This window comes from Scyliorhinus torazame, chromosome 11 (genome assembly GCF_047496885.1).
Source record: "Scyliorhinus torazame isolate Kashiwa2021f chromosome 11, sScyTor2.1, whole genome shotgun sequence".
NCBI lineage: Eukaryota > Metazoa > Chordata > Chondrichthyes > Carcharhiniformes > Scyliorhinidae > Scyliorhinus > Scyliorhinus torazame.
Genome location: NC_092717.1, coordinates 225,605,679 through 225,624,750, shown reverse-complemented (window position 1 = coordinate 225,624,750; position 19,072 = coordinate 225,605,679). Strand labels below are relative to the sequence as shown.

The window sequence follows — 19,072 nt, the reverse complement described above, 5'->3', positions numbered from 1 at the left end:
ATAGGCCGTCCCCAGACCCTTCAACGCAGCGGTCCCGCTGGCTCAGAACATGTTAGAACGACGCCAGTGGGACTCGGGTTTTTTTTTATGGCCACTCGGCCCATCCGGGCCGGAGAATCGCGGGGGGGGGTCCGCATAAAGAGGCCCCCAACCGGCGCAGCGTCGACCCCAATGGCGCCGCCGATCCTCCGCTCTGCAGAGAATCGCGTCCCGGCGTCGGGGCGACGTGGCGCGATTCGCGCGGCCCGCCAGATTTCACCAACCCGGCGTGGTGTCAGAGATTCCTGCCCTTGACCTTGACTCGCCCAGGAAGAGTCAGCATGGTTTTGCAAAAGGGAAATTGTGTTTAACAAATTTATTAGTGTTGTTTCAGGATGTAAGAAGCAGGACGGATAAAGGGAAACCAGTAGATTTAGGCCTCAATTTTCGTCCCCGGGTCAGGTTCACTGAGTCGTAAGATTTCCCTGCTCGATGAACCCGACCTTTAAAAGTTTCAATCTACAGGTTGGAGTTTTGATTGGGGGTAGGGGCACCAGGCTGAAACAGGAGTCGAGGAGAATAAGCCTGGAGCAAATGTGTAACTGCCAGATGCAGAAACACATTGGATGCAAGCCCGCCTCTTGCCTCAACACTGTGTTTAAATGAATAACTATATAAGGATAGGAAAGCAAGTTGTCAGGAGGATACAAAAGTCTGCAAAGCGATACAGGTAGTTTAAGTGATAGGGCAAAAAATTGACAGATGGAGACAGTGTCAGAAAATGTGAGGTACACTTTAAGTTGAAGAATAGAAAAGCAGAATATTATTTAAATGGAGAGAGATTGCAGAATTACAGAATAGCTACAGCACAGAAGGAGGCTTTTTGGCACATTATGTCTGTACTGGATCTCCGATGGAGCAATTGAGTTTTGTGTCAATTCCCCACCTTCTCCCCATAGCTCTACACATTCTTCCTCTCAGAATGCTATTGAATAGAACAATCTGGGTGCCCTTTTATATGAATCACAAAATGTTAGCATGCAGGTACAGCAGATAATCAGGAAGACAGATAGCATGTTGACCTTTATTGTAAGGGGGATGGAATATAAAAGCAGGGGAGTCTTGCTACAGTTGTGCATGACATAGGTGAGACCACACCTGATGTCCTATGTACAGTTTTGGTCTCTTTACTTAAGGAGGGATATACATGCATTGGAAGCATTTCAGAGAAGGCATATGAGGCTAATTACTGGGATTAAGGAATTGTCTTATCAATATAGGTTGAGTAAGTTGGATTTGTACTCTTTGAAGTTTAAAAGAATGAGAGGTCATATTATTGAAATGTCAAATTCTGAGGAAGCTTGAGAGGGTAGATACTTGGAGATGTTTCCTCTCATGAGGAAATATGGAATTAGCAGGCACAGTTTAAAAATTAAGGATCTCCTATATAAGATTAAGAAGAATTTAAAATAGAGAGAAATTTCTTATCTGAGTGTCATTAATCTTTGAAATTATGTTCAACAGAGAACAGTGGAGGTTGGATCATTGAATATATTCAAGGTTCAGTTAGACAGATTTTTTGATAGATGAGGGAGTTCAGGGTTATGCAGAAGTCTGCATGTCCTCCCCGTGTCTGCGTGGGTTTCCTCCGGGTGCTCTGGTTTCCTCCCACAGTCCAAAGATGTGCAGGTTAGGTGAATTGGCCAATGGTAAATTGCCCTTAATGTCCAAAACTGCCCTTGGTGTTGGGTGGAGGTGTTGAGTTTGGGTAGGGTGCTCTTTCCAGGAGCCGGTGCAGACTCAAAGGGCCGAATGGCCTCCTTCTGCACTGTAAATTCAATGATAATCTATGATTAATCTAGAACAAAGGTTCGGCACAACATCGTGGGCCGAAGGGCCTGTTCTGTGCTGTATTTTCTATGTTCTATGTTCATTCTTCTAAACTCCAGTGATTACAGGTCCAGCCTACTCAACCTCCCCTCAAAATAAAATCCCTCCATACTAGGAATCAACCTAGTGAACCTTCTCTGGACTGCATCCAATGCCAGTATATCTTTCCTTAGGTAAGGGGACCAAAATTGTTCACAGTATTCCAAGTGTGGTCTAACTAGTGCCCTGTAACATTTTAACAAGGCTATTTTTATAAGCCATTCTCTCTGAAATAAAGTCTAACATTCCTTTTGCCTGCCCTATCACCTGCAGAAATGTTGATGAGAGAAAATGTATGAGAGGCAACAGAGAAATAAAATAGAGAAAAAGGCGGAGTGAAAGTTAAACAGCAAGACAGAGAAAGAAACAGGAAGAATTGTAGAGTGGAAGTCAAGGAGAAAGACAGAGGCACATTTCTTTTTGTTTGTCTGTTGTGAGTAATTCAGTTATGAATTTTCTTAGCTGAGAAGGCAGATGCTACCATTGTAGGGAGTGCAACAAAGATCAGGGGCTGGATTCTCCGCACCCCGACGCCGAACTCGGGCCGGCGCCGGGACAGAGAATCCAATTTTGCGCACGATATTGGGACCACCGCCAGTTCACCGATTCTCCGGCACCCGGAAAGAGTACGCCACGCCACCTAGCACCTACCTGGGGCCATTGCTGGAGGCCCGGTCCGCCATTCTCCACCCCTGAACGGCCGATGTCCCGACGGCGAGGATCTAATATGGTCTAGCCGGTCAAGATACTGTGGACTCAGTCCGCGGCCGCCCTGGTCGGGGGCGGGACGATCGGAGGCCAGGGGGTGTTTTAAAAGGCACAGGATTGATTTTGGGTGGGCATTCAGGGTTGGGTGCCCGGCCGTCCGGGGCACTACTTGGAGGGTCCAGCTCTGCAGTCTGAGTCCGCCATGGAGCACGGCGCACCCGCTGGAGGCCAACGCTGTGCGCATGCGTGGCCTCCAACCCGGAAGTTCTGGGGCCCATATCTGCAGCAAAAGACAAGTCACTGCTAACCCCCTGCAGGGCTATGAATATGTGGCCCTTTCATGCAAGTTTTCCTGTTGTGAAATGCCACTATTTTTACAACGGTGTGGGGATATAGTCCCAAAAATGGAGAATTCAGCCCCAGGTTTGTTTATGAAGAGAGATTGAGTAGACCCATTCTGTGTGAAATTTAGAAAAGTAGGAGGTGATCTCAAGAAATGTATAAAAGTCTTAAGGGGCTTACCAGGGTTGATGCTAGGTGGCTGTTTCCCCTGGTTTGAGAGTCTAGAACTGGGGCTCACAGTCTCAGAATAAAGCATCGGCCATATAGAAATACGATGAGAAGAAATTTCTTCATTCAAATGATGTAGATCTTTGGAATTCTCTATCCCGAAAAGATGTGAGTGTTCAGTTGTTCAGTATATTCAAGATAGAGATCAATAGATCTTTGGATGCAAAAGAAATGAGGAAACATGGGGATAATGTGGAAAGGTGGAATTTAGGTAGAAGATCGGCCATAATCATGTTAAACGACAGAGACAGGCTTGAAAGACCAGATGGCCAACTCCTGCTTATATGTTCTTATGTTGTAAACTCAAACCAGCAATGCTCATAGTTAAAATAGGCAATACTTTTCTTTCCCTGATATGCGAAGAACCAAGGCCTATGGTTCCTCAATTTTGTTTTTTGTTGTGCACAGCTTGTTTGTTGTTTTGTGCAATATGTTTGAGACTGCTGTGGGGCTGCACATACCTGTATCTTTAAAGGAACTTTGTTTGTGCACAGCTTGTTTGTTGCACTGTGCAGTACATTCTGGATTGCTGCAAGCTACTTACAGGGACTATATAATCGTGTCATTGAGATCTATAACACTGTCAGGTGGTTGACGTTTCATTATCCACTCTTTTCTTTCAGTGAGTTATGTTTTTTATTATTATTATTATTATTATTATTTACTGCTACCACCACCCAATCTCTTGATTAAAATCTTTGAATTCTCCCTGATGGGTACACTTCTGTTCTGGTATACTCATGAATGGAAACAACACTGCCATGAGATTGTATTTTATGTGGGTTAGTTATCTCAAGGGCTGAATAGGAGCACTAGTAAAATGCACATAAATTAAACAATTGTGTTAGATTAGTCAAATCTTCAACTGTATAGTGGTTTGATATCATCCAATAATATACTTAAAGGTGTTGAAAACATTCCATAATTAAATGCCCTAAGCAACAAAACTAAAGAAAGAAATTAACATTGATTTTTATTTTTTAAATGTATACTTGAATATCTATTTCTATTCCAGATAGGAGCATGTGCTTACATCAATTCTTTAATTTTGAAAAGCTGTTGGTTAATCCAAACATTTGGTCTCGTTTGTACTGTTAAGGGCTATGATGAGCGTAAGTACTGCATTTGGCTTTTTATTGTACAAAAACATTTACACCAAAGAAAATATATTCACCAAAAGGCTTCAGGTGCCAAATCTGTACTACACACTGGACAAAATTAAGATGAATGTTTTCAATGAAGTATGTATTGCAAACACTGTGCAAAATGTACAGTTGTTTCACAATCTATATCTGAATGTAGAATCGTGTGAACTCATTTCTAAAGTCAATTAAATTGATGCCAGTGTACCGGGTTATCAAGTGAATGGTTACAATTTTTATGCAGTAGTTCATTAATCCATTTACACTACCCAATCAAAAGTCAATAAGCTATCCCTGATGCTTTGCTAAAACTAATAGCCCCAAATATTATTAGTTGATGAAAACCTTTTCAAATGATTTTTGAACCCATCAGACCTCTTAGTTTCAGCACACTTTCTGGACTGTATTTTGCATTTTGTCATTTTATTTTTCAAATTTCCAATTTTTGTTTGTTGTTTATAATTTGAAATTAATGTTAATATTGACATTGTGACCTGGTGCTTGTCACTATGAGATGAGGTCTGCTGTGTTCATACCAAGCCGTACCTTGATGGTGTTAAAAAGTATGGCTGTCCATTAGGTTGATAAAAAGGGAAAGTTATAATATTGCTTAAATATGCAGAGTAGACACATGTACCTGAAGAGTTAACATTGAACTAAATACTATAGGTGTGCTGGTCAAATTTAAGAAAGATGTCAAATTTAACATAAGAATTAGAAAGTTGAGAATTTCCATGATTGAATTTTAATTTATTGTTGTGTTGAAATAATATCTTTTTCTCTAGCCCCTCCTGAGAATGTTAAGAAATGTCCATTGCCCAAAGATGAAGCAGGCATTATATGGGACAGTATATGTTTTTCCTTTCTGTTGCTACAGCGGAGGGTTTTCATGAGTTACTACTTCTTGCATGTAGTGGCTGACATAAAATCTGCTCAAATCCTTGCATCGAGGTAGGTTAACAATAAATAAATCTTTGTGTAAATATAGGAAAATGCATGATACTTGATTTAGTATTAGAATTAGCATTTAGTTGATGCTATCATTAATGAAATTACATTGTAATTCATTGACGCTCCTGATTAACCAACTATTCAGAGACCTACCAAAAATGTAAATATTAATTACTCTTCATTTGTCGGAAAAAGAAACACCAGTTAATGCTAAAATGTTGTTGCATTACCAAAGCTCTTTCATTACATAAGCTTTAAGTTCGTCATAATTTTAAATACAAATATATCTTGCTTTTTAGTCACACCTTATGTCCTATTTTAGAGGTGCAGAGCTGTTTCAAGCTATAATTGTAAAAGCTGTGAAGGCAAGGCTTGAAGAGGAAAAGAAGTCAATGGATCAGCTCAAAAGACAGTAGGACCACATTCTAAGTGACTATTTTTATGAATACACCTTGCCATGTCACTATTGTGATCTTGCATCGAGTATGTTAAGATTATTGTGTATTGGATGCTAATGTGCCATTCACACACATTCTTCTGTTATCCTAAATAGGATGGATCGCATCAAAACAAGACAACAAAAATATAAAAAAGGCAAAGAGAGAATGCTCAGTTTGACTCAATCAGTAGATGTGCAGGGTCCTCAGGTGAAGCAGGAAGATGATGATGATGATGATGATGAAGGTATTTCAACCTACACACTGGGAAGCAATAAGACAAAACTTGTTGCATGCACTTGTTAATTCATTGTTGACCGGTATTATTTATGTTATATCACAGGTCACAACTGTCAAGGATATGGGCATGGTCATCCCCTTAATATTTCATCAGTAAGATACAGATACAGAATTTAGACTCACCAATGCATAGGAATGAACAATTATGTAAAGAAAAGTTGCAGTTATGTATACATAAACTTGATTTGAGTGGAAACTCCTGATGTACCATTCTGATGCCCTTTTCTAGGCCCCTTTTAAAATATTGTCAGGGTTAATAAGGCAGCAAGATTGCTTACTTCTTATAGAGATTGTTTGCTGCACCATTAACATCAGACAAGTTAAAATTGACCCCAATGTGTGGAAAATGTCCTCTATTTTCTATTTGCAGGAATGCCATCATTGTATTCTTTACACGTTGTTACAATTTCATTATTAGTAGTGAGCAGAGAAAATATCCGCTCAACAAAATTCAACTATAATTCTATTGGAACCATGACATTTCCAAAATAATATTAACATACATCAGAATTTAAACGATACCTTCTCACTTTTCCTAGAGAATTAAGCAAGCTAGTATCAGTAAGTTGGGTTAAAAAATGGTTTACAGTTCCATTGTAAATGATTTCAGTGAATCTGGCCCGAGAGAATCATAGAATCCATACCGTGCAGAAGGAGGCTATTGAAATGAAAAAATTTCATATTGGGGCCATCGGGTCTGTACTGACCCGTCAAAAGGACACCATACCTCGGCCCAATCACCCGCCCTAACCTCACCTAACCTTTGGACACTATGGGGCAATTTAGCATGGCCAATCCACCTAACGGGTACATCTTTGGACTGTGCACCCAGAGGAAACAGGGAGAATGTGCAAACTCCCTGTGTCCCAAGGTCAGAATCGAACCTGGGGCGCTGACAATGTGAGACAGTAGTGCTAAACACTGTGCCACTGTGCCGCCCCAGTGGCCAGTATTCTTCCGAATGATATGAAGAATCTCACTGAGCTTTTGATTAAAATGATTAAGTACTTTGGAGTGAAACCTGTCTTAGGCAGTGGTGCAAATGGGGAGATATTGAATAGGCAGTTCCATTTATATTACCTGACATTCATTCAAAAAGAGGTGTGTAAAGTGGTTTGCCAATTTGCTATCTTCTGTTTTACGCTACTGTTCAAAATAAATTTTACCCCAACCCTAAGAGTTCTTACAATAACCAACTGACCGTGTTTATGATAAAAATATATAGTGCTTGGTTTAAAAGAAAATAACCTTAAAATAATTCCCAGACATCTCCTCTCAGGTACGCCCATTATTCAAACTACAATAACGCAGCTCTATAGACTTCAGGTACAGTGAAAGAAAATACTACTTGACCGAAAGCTTTTCAATTTTGCTAAAGGATTTCAATTGTGAATTGTTCATCGGGAGGTGGGGGAGGGGCATCCTGTTATTTTACTCAAAACAGGATTTAATCACAAGCTATGCTACTACCAGTAATTGTACAGGATGTACAAGAAATGGTGAAAGTTATTTAAATAAAAAGACTTCCTTGGTCGTTGAAATAGTCAATCTCCCTTATCAATATGAGCAGAGCTAGTGCGGGATACTAAAAATGGCACACTGATTGAGAAGGTTGCTCTTCTGAGATTAGATCTGAAGTCCAGAGTTTAATTTTAATCCTATCTGCCCAGTGGACACAAACCTGTTAAGGACAAGTGAGTTACTTACCCACAGATCTCAGTCTTTTGCATGATTTATGATTGAAATGTATAAGGTTCAGCGGGCAGATAAGGTGCCTACCTAAAGCAGCAGGAACTCATGATTATATCCATAAAACTGATTATATTTTATCCTGGATTTGAGCGGGAAATCTGCCATAACTTATACTTTCAGGCTGGGCCAGGTGCACAGAGGGATAAGATCTTTCAAAGAATCTTTAAAACTTTGCCAGAAGTAGGAGTACATCCCCAGACCCAGAGGACAATTTCCATCTCACCCAATCTTCTCTCCCGTAACACTATTCAACCCTTCACTTACCTGCAAACTGATTTTGCTCTCCTGACAGACCCCCATGCCTGCCCTCTTCCCAATAATTTCCAGGGTTAGGTTTTAAAATAGCCTGAACATAAAACTGAAAAAAACTGAGTGTATTCGTCCCACAATATAAGATCACAAGGTTTAAAATCAACTCTCTGTTACCAGAGAAGTGTAGTTGGGTGTCTATGCAGAGTATGCCCATTTATAATCAATCTGGGAAGCACGTAGTGTTCGGGTTAGCACATTAGCATAGATATAGGTTTGGTTAGCTAGGAAATAAAGAGTAGGGGTAAATAAATTATTTTTCGGGTTGACTAGCTGTTAGTTGGAGTGGCAGAGGGATATTTACTGAGGCCTCAAATATTTACAATTTATGTTCATGACTTGGATGAATAAATAAATAATAAATAAATAATTGAGTATTGTCACAAGTAGAGGAACCAATTGTATGATAGCTAAATTTGCTGATGAGGCAAAGATAGGTAAGAAAGTAAGTTTCAAGAGGACATAAAGGGTTAGATTCTCTGATCCCCGGCACCAAATTCGCTTTCGGCGACGGGGCTGAGACTCCCTGATGACACCAAAATCGGGAGAGCTTTTTGCGATGCTCTGCCCCCTGAAAAGTGCCGTTCTCAGAGAGTACGCCGCACGCCATAACCATGCTCTCCTTACGTTGGCTGAGGCCAGGCCCGTGATGCTCCGTCCCCGACCGGCCGTGTTCCCGACGGCGTGGGTCGTATGTGGTCTCACCCGTCGGGATCTCAGCGTGGAGGCTGCGGACTCAGTCCAGCGCTGCCACAGTCTGGAGAGGGCTGATCCGTGGGTAGGAGGGACATTATTTGGGGCTGGGGGCACTGTTGTGGGGCGGTCTGGACAAAGAGGGGAACTATTTTGCGGGCCGGGTCCACGGGCTGCGTCTGCAATGAAGCACGGCGCGGCTGCTGCAGGCCGCCACCATACGACTGCACAGTCACGGACCCGGCAATTCTCTGGGGCGTATCGGCGGCTAGAGCTGGGAGCTCTTTGCTGCCTGGCTGCTAGCCCCCCTTCCCAGAACAGGGAAGAACAGAACAGAAATTGGTGGGCGTTTTGCGCCAGTTTTGCTACGTTTTTACACCGGCGTGGGGACATAATCTCCAAATCGGAGAATCCAGCCCAAAGAACCTACAAAGGATTTCAGATAGGTTAAGTGAATGGACAAACATTTGGCACATCAAGTAGAATATGGGAAAATGTGAACCTGTCCAGGAAGAATGGTAAAGCTGAATGAAGTGAGGCTGCAGAACTCAATGATACAGAGGGATTTGGCTGCCCTGGTGCATGAATAACAAAAAGTTGGCATACAGGTGCAGCAAGTGTTTCTGATGGTCAATGGAATGTTGGCATTTGTTACAAGGGCAATCAAATATAAAAGTAGGGAAGTGTTGCTGCAGTTCTAGGGTCATAGTTATACCACATTTGAAGTTCTTTGTACAATTTTGGTCTCCTTCCTTAAGAAAGGATATAATTGCAATCGATGCAGTTCAGAGAAGATTCACTCAACTGATTCCTGAGAATCAGTTGAGATTTTATCTTAAGAGGAGAAGTTGAGCAGCCTGGGCTGATACCCATTGAAGTTCAGAAGAATGAGTGGCAATCTCATTGAAACATAGATGGGGACTTGACTGAGTGGATGTTGAGAGGACGTTTCCCTTGTGGGGAGTCTAGAACTAGATTGCATAGCTAACAAATTAGACTGAACTGAGGGTCTTTTCTCTCTCACATGGTCGTTCATCTGTGAAATTATCTTTCCCAGAGTGCTGTGGAGGTACGGTTATTGAATATATTCAAGATGTGGAGATGACGGTGTTGGACTGGGGTGAGCACAGTAAGAAGTCTTACACACCAGGTTAAAGTCCAACAGGTTTGTTTCAAACACTAGCTTTCGGAGCACTGCTCCTTCCTGAGTGTTTGAAACAAATATATTCAAGGCTCAGTTAGGCTCTTGACCAACAAGGGAGTCAATGGTTATTGGAATAGACAGGCAAGTGGAGTTGAGGCCACAATAAAATCAGCCATGATTGCACCAAATGGCGTACTCCTGTTCCTAATTCTTCTGTTCTTATGTGTGTTCTTGTGGATACTGCATGCTGACAACTGTTACCTCAAACAGAAAATGTTCCATTCCTCAGCATTGAGACATCTTCAGCTTAATATTCACAAAGCTCGCAATGTTACAGAATTCACTTCTACTGTGATCAAAAAGTAAGTAATTTTTTCATGGGATGTGGCTGGGCCAGCATTTATTGCCCATCCCAGATTTTTATGGAATTCAAATTTCACCATCTGCCATGGCAGGATTCAGACCCGGGTCGCCAGAACATTTCCCTGGGTCTCTGGATCACTTGGCAGTGACAGTACCACTATACCATTGCCTCCCGCCGTGGCAATTTGTTTTCAACACAGCCTAGTCTCTGATATGGTGAAGTAGCTATTATTGAACCCACCAGATTTTCATCCTAGTGATTTTAAAATACGTATTTACTCCATTGCATCCACAGTAATATATCTCTTACCTAATGGTATATAACAATAATCATTAGGCACGTTGCAGCCTTCCAGACTTAGCATTGAGTTGAACAACGTTGACTGTGAACACTCCTCCATCTTCACCCCATTATTTCTATCAATTTATTTTCATTTCTTCCATCGGTCTGCTTTCCCTCACCGTTGTCTCCCCTCCCCCGCCACCCCACCCCACTAGGGCCATCTGTTCCTTGTTCCAAGTTGTCCTTTGACACACTGCTTACCCCTGTTCTGCCATTAAAACATTCTGATCTCTTAATGTGCCACTATCAGCACCCTTCTTAGTCGTTATCACCACCATTTACATTCCCTTTGACTTTTTGTCCATGTCACCTTTGCCACTGCCCCCGTTTTCCCATTCCCCCCAACCTCCACAACAGTAAAAATGTCATCCTATTTCCAGTTCTCTTTAGCTTTGACAAGCCACAAAATGTTAGCTCCGTTCTCTCTCCACAGATGCTTGTCAGACTTGCTGAAATTGTCCAGCATTTTCTGTTTTTGTTTCCGATTCCAGCATCTGCAATAATTTGCTTTTATCTTAGTATTTTACTAAATTCTATTAAAGATGCTGTTTAAGAGTATTTATTTGTTTGGCCAAAAGGCACATAAAGGTTAAAATAGCTGGCAGAAAGTTAGAATCTTTAATTCAATCAAGTAACTTTGAGACATAAGCCAAAAGGGTAATAAATACAGATGTATGATCTGAAAGTGCAATGTTTCACTTAATGTATAATTATTTTATATGTAAAATATTGGCAGAGGTTTACTGATAAATGATTTGGTACATATTACAATAATAGTTGTGACCAGTTTACAGTAATTTTTGCAACCATAATTGACCTTACTATAATATGAAAAGTTTTGATCATGTACTTTACACTTATGAGCCTTGTGTAAGAATGTCGGTTTCCCAATGCGGAATTATTAGAATTTGTGCTTTTGTTTGGTTGATATATCATTCACCATATTATTTCAATTTCATCCATGCTAGATGCAAGACACATTTTTATATTTTACCAAATTTACTACTGCATTTCCTTCTAACAAAATGAATATCATACTTCAGAATTGTTAGAATAAATATATTTTCTGTTTTGAACCTAATCAAATTTCAGCCTTGACAACAGGCCTCTTTTTTTGCCCCATATACTTGAAGTAAGGAGGGAAAAAATATTGGCTTGGGCTTCCAAGAGAGTCTTTTTAACCGTACTCTTCTTTGGAGAATAAATTTGGATGGGATATAAAACATATTACACCCGGTTCTGTCAGTTTTCTAATGGGCAGGTTAGGTTAAAATTGTCTCTCTGAAACATTAACCTTTGCTGAAAGTGTATACATATCTGGATGCCAGAGGAAAATAGGATTTGGACTCATCTTTGATATCGAATAGCCGTCTGCCACTCTCATCACACATGAGGAATGGTCATTTTGGTGAGGTAGGCAGTTTGAAACCCCAGGCAAGATTTTAACTCACTCAAAATCCATTCACTTAAAATTAAAATCGGGCCTCATAATCCCAATGTGAGAACGAGAAAAATATCAGCAAACAAACTGGAGTGCAATTCTCATTTTCTGAAACATACACACAGGCAACAAATGCCATTTGTCCTAATGCCTTGAACCGGTAAGCATCCAGTTTAAAAACTTTTCTTTATTTTAGAAATATTTTCTATTACTTGTTTTCCATTTTTATTGAGTTGCTCTCGTCAGTTCATGCTGTATTAGTAGAAAAAGCCCAGGAAATATTGGGGCACTACCAATGAACAAATGTTTGACACATTTGAATGGCATCCCTCTGCTCACTAATTTAATGAAGACATTAACCATTGTTATTTTAAATGGGTAATGTCTCCTTTAACATAGGAGTAGAGGAATACCTTATGAATCGCCAACGATAATTGCTCGGCTAATATTAGCACAGCTGATATTTTAATAAAATGCTCGGATTCACATTTGTCTGGAGGTGAAATTAGTTGAACTAATCTCAGATTGTTAAATTAGCACTGGTGAATTCAGTGACATATTTTATTTCTGTTAACTCTTAAATTTCTGTTAACTAAGAAAATAAGAATTGATTTTTTTTATGGAAAGGTTTTTAAAATACAGGATTAATAAAATATGAGTTGCATAATAACAAAACAATAATAAATATGCACTGTGATATGATAGAAAATGATTCCTACTTTATGGAAGACTTGCAATAAATTGAAAATTAGTAATTGTAATAAGTCTGCATGTGTTATTCCATTAATTTTTAAAACTGTTGGAGCAGAGATCTCAGGCGGGATTCTCCCAGCCCTAGGCCGGGCCGGAGAATCCCCCCGACCGGCCCACGCCGCCCCGCGCCGGCACGCGATTCTCCGCTCTGCGGAGAATCGGCGTCATTGGCGCCGGTGTGGTTGGTGCGGCGCCAGTCGCGTGCCGCCGATTCTCCGGCCTGGATGGGCCGAGCGGCCGTAAGAAAAAAAACGAGTCCCGCCGGCGCCGTTCTAACCTGCTCTGAGCTGGCGGGACCTCGGCGTTGAAGGGTCGGGTGACAGCCTGTGTGTGGGGGGGGGCGGGCTCCGATGTGGCCTGGCCCACGATCGGGGCCCACCGATCGCCGGACCTGCCTCTGTGGCTGGGGGCCTCCTTTCCTACGTGCAGGCCCCTGTAGCCCTGCGCCATGTTGCATCGGGGCCGGCGTGTCGAAGGAGGCCACTGCGCATGCGCACGTTGGTGCCGGCATCACTGTGCATGCGTGGATCCCGCGGCGCACAGTTCGCGCCTGGATCGGCAGCTGGAGTGGCGCGAACTGCTCCAGTGCCGTGCTGGCCACCTGTAGGTACCAGAATTAGTCCTGGCAACGGCCCGTTCACGCCGTCGTAAAACGCGACGGCGTTTACGACACCGTGGACACTCTGCCGCGGGATTAGAGAATCACGCCCCTCATGCTGCTAGCTATGATCATATTTCTGACGGAGAGTACACATTTTCCAAGTCAACCAGAGGACATGAGTGTAACAAGAAGGTCATTAAAGTATACATTAGTATAATTCACTTAATGACACAATGAAACATAGGTGCAATTCTTTGTTAGCAGATCATAGAATTAACAATAATATAGAAGAATTTATAATGCAGAATAGGGAAATGGCAGGGAAACTAAACAGTTACTTTGAGTGCAATTCTCCCATTTGCAGACTGTGGGCGCGATCCAATGGCCACGTTGAGCCGGAAAAGCAGCTTGCCATGGTGCAGCTTGGCCGATGGAAGCCGGCACACCCCGCTCCTGGGATCTACGTGGCTCGCAATCCCTCGCGAGATCCAACAAGACCTCGCGAGACGTTGTGATGTAAATCTCTCCAATAGTGGGCGGGATCCCTTTTTGGCAAATCTTCATATTAGCATGAGGCAGTTAGCATAGTGCATTCGGGCTGGGGGAGGAGGTCAGGGATCGATTCAAGGGCCTCGGAGACCGGGGCGTCATTTAAAAATAGTGGCGAAACGCGCTCGCTATGGGACTTTGTTCCCTTTTGGGAGAATCGCATTTAAGTGCTCCATCCAGCGGGAAACCCTGAGTAATTCCCGCTGGCGCTAGGAGCGATCCCAACAGTCCATGCAATGGCACTTAGAAAAACTTTTACCCACAGTAAGATTTTCAGTGTCATTCAATGAAACACGAGGGGTGGGATTCTCTGATCCTGAGGCTAAGTGTTGACACCGTCGGAAACGCCGTCGCGTTACTCGACGGCGTCAACACGGCCCCAGGATCAGCAATTCTGGACCCTACAGGGGGCCAGCACGGCGCCTGCGCGGTGCCTACCTTGTCCATGCCGTCCCTGACCCAACATGGCGCAGGAGTACAGGCGCCGGCGTGGAAGAAAGGAGGCCGGCAGACAGAGAGGCCGTCCCGCCGATTAGTGGGTCCTGATTGCGGGCCAGGCAACATCGGAGCCCCCCCCCCCGCCGGGGTTGGACACCCCCTCCCTCCACAGGCCGCTCCCCGCCCCTTACACGGCGAGGTCCCGTCGGCTGAGAGCAGGTGTGAACGGCGCGCCGGCGGGACTTGGCGTTTCCACGACGGCTGCTCAGCCCATCGTGGCCCAAGAATCGGCGGGCCGGCTGCGTGGAGCGGCCCACGACCAGCGTCGCGCCAACCATGCCGGTGCCAATGGCGCCGATTCTCCGCAGAGCGGAGAATCGCTTGCCGGCGCCAATGGCGGCATGTCGTGATTCGCGCTGGTCACGAGGATTCTCTGGCCCGGCCCCGGGCTGAGAGAATCCTGCCCCAGGTTCTTGCTGGAACTGAGAAGGGTTTAATCTAGGGTTGGAATCTCCGTTCTTGAGACTACGCGTTGACGCTGGGAGAGGATTTGTGGACTTTCACGAGAGCAAAACTGGCACTGTACCTGGACATAATCAGCGACTGTGGAGGGGCCAGCACTGGCATCACATGGAACACAATCGATTCCAATGAAAAACGGTGCGGGATTCGCCGAGTCCGTGATTGACATTTGGGAGGCTGACAAGCTGCAGCTGCATATACACACTTCACTCCCCACACACACCATCCCAGCCAACAAGATGGAGCGTGCCCATACAGCTGATGGGTTGGCTTGGGCCAGAGGACACCTCGGGCGGTGGGCTGGGCGGGACACATATGACCCGTGTCTCTAAGTTCACAGTGGGCTGTAAGCGGCGTGCCTACCTTTCTGGCTGCAGCAATGGTGTTCCCTGTCCATCCACCCCGACTCCACAGCCCAGCTCCTGGCCGCCCACCCCCTGGCCACCCATCTCTACTCCCCACGGCCCTGGTAGAAGCCCCCCAGCCAGTGGCACAACTGTCAGCAAACTATGGCGATGTTGGACACTTTCCGTACCCCCGCTCTCCCCCTCAGCAGCCAATTTGCCGGTTTCACGATTTTTAAAAGCACAAGTGAACCGCGCCGTCGGGAACGCGGCCCATCAGAGGCGGAGGATCGCGCAGGCCCGCTAATGATATGCAAATGGTATTTACTGTATGTGCGTTCCAGACTGCATTGACGCCGTTGTTGAGGTAACGGAGGATTGCGATTTTGCGTCAAATCGCCACCCGCCACGATTTTGGTGTCCTAACCTATTCTCCGCCCAATCGCGTTTCCCGAATTTGCCATCAGCCAACAGTGAATTCTGCCCCAAATCTTACTGACAGGTCCTGTTCCTCAGAGACTGAGGCACTGTTTTTAAAGGGCGCCCCAATCTCAGAATACTGTTGCAGCTCCAAACCCCCCCCTCCTCCGAGCAGGCCAAGAACGCCAAAATACTGACGTTGGTTCCAAAGGGAAATTCTGGAGGAGGTAGCCAATGAAGTGGCAGACTCTTGGGGTGGGATTCTCCCATGCCGCGCCAGCTAGGAGAATCACCGTTCGCACCGATTTTTCACGCGAAGCCAGTCCGACGCCGTTCCTCCATTCTCCCAACCGCCGAGAACGGCGTCATCGAGGACAGCGCCGCGCCTGCCGGAGAATCACCCGAGGCACGATAGACCAAAGTCACGCCATCGCCATTCACCCCTGCTAAATAGATTCGTCAGCCAGTCGTGCTGGCAGACGATGAGGAGTAAGGTGGTGAGCGGCCTGGAGTTTTGGCGTCCATGGCCGGTGCGACGGGGGGAGGGTTTTTGGGAAAGGGTGCCACCATGCTCGGTGGGAGGGGGGGGCAGGATGCAGCCATGCCCATGGGGGGGGGGGGGGGGAGAGGGAGGAGGGGAAGGATGCAGTCAGGCCCGTGGGAGGGGGGGGGTTTGGGGGGATGCAGTCAGGCTCGTGGGGGTGGAGGGGGGAAGGAAGCAGTCATGTCCATGGGGGAGTAGGGGAGAGGGCGGACGGCGGGGGAAGGATGCAGTCAGGCCCGTGGAGGGGGGGGGAGAGGGAGGAGGGGGGGAGGTAGGATGCAGTCAGGCCCATGGGTGGGGGGGGGGGGGGTGAGAGGGGGGAGGGGGGGAAGAATGCAGTCAGGCCATGGGGGGGGGGGGGGTGTGGATGCAGTCAGGCCCGTGACGGGGGGGAAGGAAGTGGTGGTTGGGGAAGGAAGCAGTCATGCCCCTGGTGAGGGGGGAGTGGAGGAGGGGAGAGGGAAAGGATGCAGTCATGCCTGTGGTGGGGGTTGGGGAGGGTTATCCGCGGGAGCAACATGCCAGCCGGCCTGCCATGACAGGATGGTGGCGAAGACACGCTCGCAAGTTGAGGTCATGCTGATGGGCAAAGGCCACTGGTACAGTAATGAGGAGGGACGGGGTGAACTGGCCAGTGGATGGATACTGTGGGCAAGGGCCAGGGTGCCTGTGTGTCTTCAGCGAGACCAGGCAACCGGGGTACACATGTATCCCATGGCACCTGGCTGTCGAGGTGCCCAAGCGCCATCGTTAACCATGTTGTTTCTCCTCCACCCCCCCCCCCTCTTGCAGATCGTCATGTTTGCGCACCAGCCAGCTATGTTTGCCGCCGTGGCGGGAGCCGCTGCCCTGCAGGTGGCCATCTGGCAGCATCGACACAGGCGGCTCAGAGCCGCTGCGGCAGCGGCGTCTGCTGCAGAGGGAGTGGCTGCAGAGGGCCCCGTGCCAGCCGCTGAGGCTGCAGGCCCGCACGCCCGACATGTGCAGGAGGAGGTGGAGGGGGACAATGACCACCACATCATCGGGGATGCACAGGATGAGGATTCTGATCTTGATGGGGCGCAGGGGGAGGAGGAGGAGCAGGTGGTGGTGCCAAGGCGCCGGAGGCGCCCCATGAGGCCTTGAGTCTACCGTGACCGCATGTCGTTCGAGGACCTGCCGGACAGGGTATGCAGGAGGTGATTCCGATTGAGTATGGAGTCTGTGGCTCATATATGCCACCTCATGGCGCACCTGGCACCACGTGGAACGTGGGGAGGACATGCTATCCCGGTGACCATCAAGGTGACGGTAGCCCTCACTTTTTCGCGACGGGTTCGTTCCAGGCACTGAGCGGGGACCTGTCCGGAATCTCACAGGCATTGGTGCACCGGTGCATCCGAGCTGTGACCGACACCCTGTATGCCATCGCCAACAGGTACATACAGTTTCCGAAGGACCGCGTACACCAGGATGCCCGGACAGCGGGATTTGCCACCGTGGCCGGGATACCGATGGTCCAGGGTGCGATTGTTGGGGTGCACGTCGCCATGCGCCAACCCTCGGAGAACAGGGAAGTTCTCAGGAACAGAAAGGGGACCTACTCTATGAACATTCAGGTGGTCTGTGACCATCGCATGACGATCATGCACGTGTGCGCCCAGTACCGCGGAAGTGAGCATGATGCCTTTATACTGGCGCAATCATACATCCCCGCAATGTTTGGAGCCCCCCCCCCACCCCCCGGCTGAGGGGCTGGTTGCTGGGCGACAGGGCTTACCCGTTGCGGTCGTGGCTGATGACGCCTATACGGAGGCCACAGACCAACGCGGAGACCCACTACAATGAGGCCCATGCAGCAACCAGGGGTGTTGTGGAGAGGTGCTTCGCCCTCTTGTAGATGCGGTTCAGGTGCCTGGACCACTCTGGAGATGCCCTGCAGTACCATTCCGAGAAAGTCGGCCGCATATTTGTTGTCTGCTGTGTGCTACACAACATTGCCAGGCAGAGGGGTGATGTCCTGGAGGAGGAGGCACAGGGGGAGTCTGATGACGGGGACGCATCTGCATATGAGGATGAGGAGGAGGAGGATAGGGAGGGTGGGGGGTGGGGGCACAGACACGACCTGGGGGCTGCATATGGCCAGGAGGCTGCACAACTCCACCGGCTTGGAGAGCGAGCACGCGAGACGTTGATCGCCGCACGCTTCACGAACTAGGGGGAGGGCATCGCTGAGCAAGGCACTTGCATCACTGTTCCGCATAAACGCACCACCCAGCACCCCCCCACCTTCCGCACCATCCGACAACCCTTGCGCCCACACCACCACTTTCACAGCAACTTACATCTGTGGTACAACGGAATGGTATCACACAGTTGCTTGTGTAAGCGGGTGTGATCAGTGCCATGTTGAGTGATGACAACCCGCTCTGCGATGAGCTGTGAGCTCCGGATCGTTGGACAATTTCTGACTCATGGCCATAGCTAAACCCTCCACCTCGGTGGTCCCTGTATGCGTCACGGACACTCCATCACATGCCCATGTAGGGTAGCTGGCGTCGGTGTGCCGAGGACGACGGGGTTTGAGGGGGGAGGGAACACATACCCGGCATCACCGTTGTAGCAAACTTCGACCCCAGCGCCACTCGGTCCCCCTCACGACCCCTCAGGCACCGGACATAGCCCAGAGTCATCTAGGTTTTGTGTAACAGTGACTTTATTCATGACATTCACAGACAAGTGCCCTAGCCCCTAGAAATAAGCTGTGCCCTGCACCCGTGCCAACTTACTACATGTCTAACGTCTTTGCCTTACGGGCCCTACCACTACGCCTTGGTGTTTCCCCAGATGGTACAGCAGGA

The 19,072-nt window shown here is 46.8% G+C and overlaps 1 protein-coding gene across 5 annotated transcripts in view; it reads left to right on the top strand.

The window, feature by feature from the left end:
• The window catches only part of LOC140385819 (piezo-type mechanosensitive ion channel component 2-like), a 1,561,269-nt gene that overhangs the window by 1,264,874 nt on the left and 277,323 nt on the right, over positions 1 to 19,072 (top strand). For all 5 annotated transcript variants that reach the window (XM_072468377.1, XM_072468380.1, XM_072468378.1 and 2 more), the window contains exons 27-30: positions 4,202 to 4,298; positions 5,114 to 5,279; positions 5,602 to 5,691; positions 5,833 to 5,963. In XM_072468377.1, the coding sequence (XP_072324478.1) occupies positions 4,202 to 4,298; positions 5,114 to 5,279; positions 5,602 to 5,691; positions 5,833 to 5,963 (484 nt within the window). The remainder of the gene's footprint in view (positions 1 to 4,201; positions 4,299 to 5,113; positions 5,280 to 5,601; positions 5,692 to 5,832; positions 5,964 to 19,072) is intronic.